We start from the raw sequence: 5,374 nt of genomic DNA, 5'->3' as shown, positions 1-5,374 counted from the left end.
GATTCCTATTTCAAAGCAGATTTGTTTTCTTAAATTAAAGGGATCCTCATCAGTTAGGTATTTCCTAATAAGATAATCATTATTTAGGAGTTTTCTTATAAGATAATGATGTTTACATGCCTATATAAAAGCCACAACTATGTAAAACGAAAATCATCAATAACGGTTCTCTCTCTCTCTCTACAACTTGCCGTTGCAACTTGCAATGACGGTTCTCTCTCTCTTGCTCGCTCGCTCACTTGCTCCCCTGTCTTCCCGCCATCGCCACTACAACTTGTAGTGGCAGTGCTCTCTCTCTCTCTCTCCCCTATCTTCCCACCACCGTTGCTGCAAGTTGTAGTGGCGATGCTCTCTCTCTCTCCCCTGTCTTCCCTCCACCGCCACCGCTGCTGCAACTTGCAATAGTGACGGTTTGATGAGTAATAATAATAATAATTTATAAATTATTATTATTCTTTATAAATTATTTTTATTAAATTTACTTGTATTATTAATTAATTATTAATTATTTTTATTAACTAGTAATTTTTAATTATTTCATTAATATTTAAAAATTATTAATTTTTATTTGTGTAAATTATTAATTATTTTAATATTTTTATAGTCATTAATTATTTTTTAATTTTAACCATTTCATTTATTAATTATTAATTACTAATTTTTATTTGTATTTGTATTGTTTCAATATTATTTTGAGGTTGAAAATGATTTTTTATTAGATAATGCAAATTGAACTCAACATTTCCAAATAGTATATTATAGGGGTAAAATAGTAAAATCAGTAAATATCAGATGTTAAAGAATTGATCCAAAATAAACAAAGTTATGAATTCAGAACCTCTAAAAAGTAGAAAAACACATGCTTCTTTTCAGATTTCAAACAAAATATATTTTTAACTTTTCAGATCTGAAATTTCAGATTTACCAAACGCCACCTAAAATTTTTGAATGACACCGGATGTTAACTATTAAAATTACCACATTCTTTTCTCTGAGCAACTTTCATTCAAGTTTACCTTTAATAGTTCCTGAAGTCATTTGTTGTAGACCACCGGCCTCAACCGACATTGACGAAATCATTGCCTCCTAGTTTTGACCGTAGCGTTGAGATGAATGTAGTTAAACCAATTGAACCGGTTCAAATTGCTCAATTCAACCAAATTGGTCTAGACCAGAACCAGTTGAGACTTGAGACCAATCAATTTAAATCAAATTTGGCACTGTTGCTCTTATCGTTACTGCGTCTACTCAGGCATTTTTGTCTTGGCCCATAGTGGCCCATCTTTGATTTAGCCTATTAAGGCACTTTGATGGCCCACTGGTCTTTATTGGTCATTTGGCCCACATTTCAGATTGATCCATTGTGCCCTGTTTCTATCAACTTAAGAAGCCAGCCCATGGTGGCATTATTGTTGATCTTCTAAGGTCTATTATTTTTGGGCCTGTTTCGGCCCATGTTGCCCCATTGATGGTTTTTGGGATCCTCTTGGAGTCTCTTTCTTGAAGAAGCAGTATTTGGAGCTTTAGATACAGCTGGAAGGTTTAGACACATCATCATTATTTGGAGCTTTAGATACATTATCATATTGTAGCAGTTTTGTCAATTACTTGCAGATCATTGATCTCATGTCTTTGAGGGAACGTGTTAGGGAATGAGGATATGAGATACAGATGAAGATAAGATATGTTTGGGTGGTTGAGATAAGATTGTAATGTAATGTTTGAGTTGGTTTAGGATACAAGAGATTGGGTGATTTTTGGATTTATCCATCTCAGTCAATAAATGGATATATTTTTCTTATAGTTAAGTAATGAAAAATTTTCTACATTTTTCTGATGTTTTATAGGTTGTGGGTAGGGACGACTGGCTCAAAAGATGTCAACATCTCCAGTGTAAACCATGGATGGTCCATATATTTTATCCTCATGTAATAATCACAACGTAGCATTTCTTCCATCCAAAAAGAGATAACCCCAGTTGAGTCAAGGTTTTGTAGCTGAATCAGTTTGTAATTGGTGGTTATAGAAAACATGTAACCATGGTTACAGTAATTCTTTTATTAGCTTGATGGGACCAATAGATTCAAGATTTTCTGTGGTAATAGAGTTGAAAAATTTTATATAGGAGTTACTTGAGTAACAGATTATTGCACAACTGTGGTTCTACCCTCAAGTGAAGGAACTTCAGTTCAGGAACTCAATCAGTAATGAATTGATATACTTCAACAGTAGAATAATCCACCAGTAGAGTGATTGCTATGCAATATTTATCTGTTGCACTGAATTATCTGACTTGAAAATTTCTATTATATATATGTGATTTTCAAAACATATGATTTTAATTAAATGACATAATTAATTCATTCCAAATCTCTCATGTCTTTGCTGTAAAGAACCTTAGTTGGGCTTCAAAATTCTGAAAGTGATATTGATACTATGTCCAGTGATTGCCGAGAGCACTTAAGCTTTCTTTCTTTCAAATTATTGAAGTTCCTTCAAATTAGCTAATTGACAGTACAGTATTACACACTGCAAACTAGGCAAACAACAATACCATTATAGCTTCTATTTTATTACCTTTACTTTGACCCTTATTCTAGACCTAAGAACTCTTTCATTATCTGCATCTAGTTTCTATAATCCTTTATTCCACCAATAGTAACTGACTGACTTCTTTTCTTTTCTGAAACTTGAATATGGAAACCATTAGGGAATGATATTGCAGGATTTCCAACTATTTCTCCTCCCTTGATTCTTTTCCACCTGTACTTTGTGACCAAGAAATGAAGAAACATCTCCATCAACATCTTGCTAAAGTCTGCTCCTGCACATAGTCTCATTCCTCCACCAAAAGGGTTGAAATTCTTGGACCAAGTGTTTGCTCCACAGCCCTTTTTGAAGAGGGAAAAGATATGATTATAATCCAAGTCTAAAATATGAAACCTGGCCAGTATCTGTATTAACAATCAAATTTGAGCCAAAGTATGAAGAAATACACAAACATACCTCCCATCTCCATGGATTGTAAGCAAGAGGATCTTTATACTTGCTAGGGTCGAAATGAAGAGTTTGTGGACAGATCATGATCGTCCAGCCTGCTGGGATTGTATATCCTGCACAAGAATTTATGCATAGTTTATTAAATTAAATGTTTGATGGGGAAACAGAGAGAAACCACTGGGTTTCAGATCTAAATGAACAAACCTTTTACTTGGATGTCTGTAAGTGCTCTTCTGAAAATCCCAGGGGCAACGTTGGACAGTCGGAGTACTTCGTTGATAACCTGTCATTTCAAAGGATGAACAAATTGAATAGAACCATGCACCAACTAGGAGAAACATGAAATACATTTAGATCACATTCATGCACTAATTACTTGAGACGTGAAGGTCATAGATTTGTATTCCTCCCATGTAATTGCAGAGTCTGCAGTTTCTCTACTTCTAAGTATTGCTTCATGCTCGTCCTGATGACAAAAGATCACGGACAAATGTGAGAGAGAGAGAGAGAGAGAGAGAGAGAGAGAGAGAGAGTGGTGGCACCATACGGACCGTTAATGCCATCAGCACTTGAGGATGGTCCGTGAGAAACTTAATGGCTAACGTTAGTGTTAAGGAAGTTGTCTCGAAGCTGGCAAACGTAAGCAGAAAGATAAGTTGAACAATAGCCTCCTCTGTTAAGAAGGCTCCCTCTTTCTCCATCTCTTCAATGAGCTTATCCAGGAAATCCCCTTTTATTCTCTTTGGTTGATTGCGTCTCTCCTTGATCAAATTCCTAAGCATCTTTAACACTTTCTCTCGTGCCTGCAGAACAAGCAGATTGATCGAGGAGCCATGCACGATCAGTAACAAAAGATAACAAAAAACGAATTAAATGATGATCAAGAGATTTTCAGTTACCTTGAGACACTTATAGAAAGTAGTACCAGGAATGTTTAAAGGGAAGGAGATAAGACCTTCCCAAAAGTCGGCAAACTTGTTCTTAATGATATTTTCTGTTGAATTCGATAAGTCAAAGCTAAATAGCTTTCTTGAGCCGAAATCAAAAAACATCTGTAGATGGAAACAGATGAAGTAAAAAACAAAGTAAAAAAGCAGTAATCATTCTCAATGGTTTCCTGGGTATCATAAAATTTACATCTTCTGTGGATTTTTTGACTTCAATGGTTTCCTGGGTAGACCAGAAGTGCAGTGTTTGACGTGCCATTTCTGCCACTTCAGGAACCATCTTTTTGAGGCTCTCGGGACCGAAGTAACTCAGAACCAAGTTTCTAAGGTGCTTGTGAATGGAAAGAGAGGAGGAGGTAGTAAGAACTTGATCACCAAGAAGCTTCATAAAGGAGTCCATGTACCACAATTCAACCAATTTCCCTTCTTGTTGTAAGATGTAATGGTTGAACTCAGAATCTGTGGATACTATAACTGGACGACCCACCAAGTTGGTTTTGAACAATGACCCATACCTGCATATATATTCATGAAAGAAGGAAGAGGTTAATTCGAGTGCTAGCTATAGCTAGTTTTCATCTATTTATGCAGGGATTTTGCGTCCAACTTAATTATAAGATTACCGTTTTATTCTCTCCTCGAGGAAAGGAGGAATATCGAAGGAGTAGTGGGGACTGAAAAACTGGAGGGTCTCTCCAATAAGTGGCAACCCCATGGAGCCTGGGGGCAGTCGTCCAGTACTGCATTTGGGGTTCCTCCATTTCTGCACTAAATGGACAATGCAGATTATCAAGGACGCTGCGACACATAAACTAACAGATACCAACATTTCAGCCATGAAGAGAGAGAGAGAGAGAGAGAGAGAGATTGCTGGGGTGCGTTTGATGAGCAAACCAAGATCTTTAAATAGACAAACCATCGAATCTAACGTGACGGCGCTGTAGGTGAAGGGCAAAAGAGTAATTGCATTCAAGAATCGACCAAAAAGGACCAAAAGGGGTATAAATGGGCTGACGTGTCATAGCCGAACCCTTTTGTTTATAGGAAAAGTTGACTGAAAAGTTATAATTGGGAATCACTCTCTCACAGAATTAATAGTAATACCACATAAGGAAATCTTTAACAGTAAAATTCGCTTATCTCAGTACAAAATGTAAGGTTTTGTTGTAGAATTTTTTTTCCCTTGAAATGACTTTTATTTAATAGTAAGAAAGACTTTTCATTCTTACTCTGAAAAGCAAACTTCTAATATATGTTTTATTAAAAGGTGCCAACCAGCTCAAGTGGTAAGATTTCCGATTGGTTGTAGCAAAGACTTGGGTCAAATTTCGACAATAATGGGGGAGGTCATGGGTTTGGGGGATGGGCTATACGGCTAACTAAAAATAAAAGAAAATGGCTCATTTGGTTCAAGGGAATCAGGGTCT

General features: G+C 36.2%; 1 protein-coding gene across 1 annotated transcript; it reads right to left on the bottom strand.

Annotated features, from left to right (window-relative positions):
- Positions 1–2,411: 2,411 nt before the first annotated feature.
- On the bottom strand, positions 2,412–4,818 carry LOC148848692 (cytochrome P450 87A3-like). The gene is made up of 8 exons (XM_088952283.1): positions 4,571–4,818; positions 4,138–4,462; positions 3,900–4,052; positions 3,552–3,803; positions 3,377–3,466; positions 3,205–3,283; positions 3,007–3,113; positions 2,412–2,891 (listed from the first exon to the last, which is right to left on the bottom strand). Exons 1-8 carry the CDS (start codon positions 4,783–4,785, stop codon positions 2,628–2,630), a joined length of 1,485 nt encoding a protein of 494 aa, XP_088808409.1. The 5' UTR covers positions 4,786–4,818; the 3' UTR covers positions 2,412–2,627.
- Positions 4,819–5,374: the final 556 nt, after the last annotated feature.

The sequence above is a fragment of the Nelumbo lutea genome, chromosome 6 (genome assembly GCF_056320005.1).
Source record: "Nelumbo lutea isolate HS-2025 chromosome 6, American lotus-T2T, whole genome shotgun sequence".
Lineage (NCBI taxonomy): Eukaryota > Viridiplantae > Streptophyta > Magnoliopsida > Proteales > Nelumbonaceae > Nelumbo > Nelumbo lutea.
Note: the sequence above shows the minus strand (reverse complement) of the source record. Positions and strands in the feature narration are given on the sequence as shown.

Bases quoted from the DNA above. Each gene is read 5' to 3' on its own strand.
- LOC148848692 (XM_088952283.1), bottom strand. From the start codon at position 4,785: ATGGCTGAAATGTTGGTATCTGTTAGTTTATGTGTCGCAGCGTCCTTG. The intron at 3,467-3,551 runs GTCCGTATGGTG...TTTTGTCATCAG, and splicing joins AAGTGCTGATGGCATTAACG to GACGAGCATGAAGCAATACT. The intron at 3,284-3,376 runs GTAATTAGTGCA...TTGAAATGACAG, and splicing joins CTATGACCTTCACGTCTCAA to GTTATCAACGAAGTACTCCG.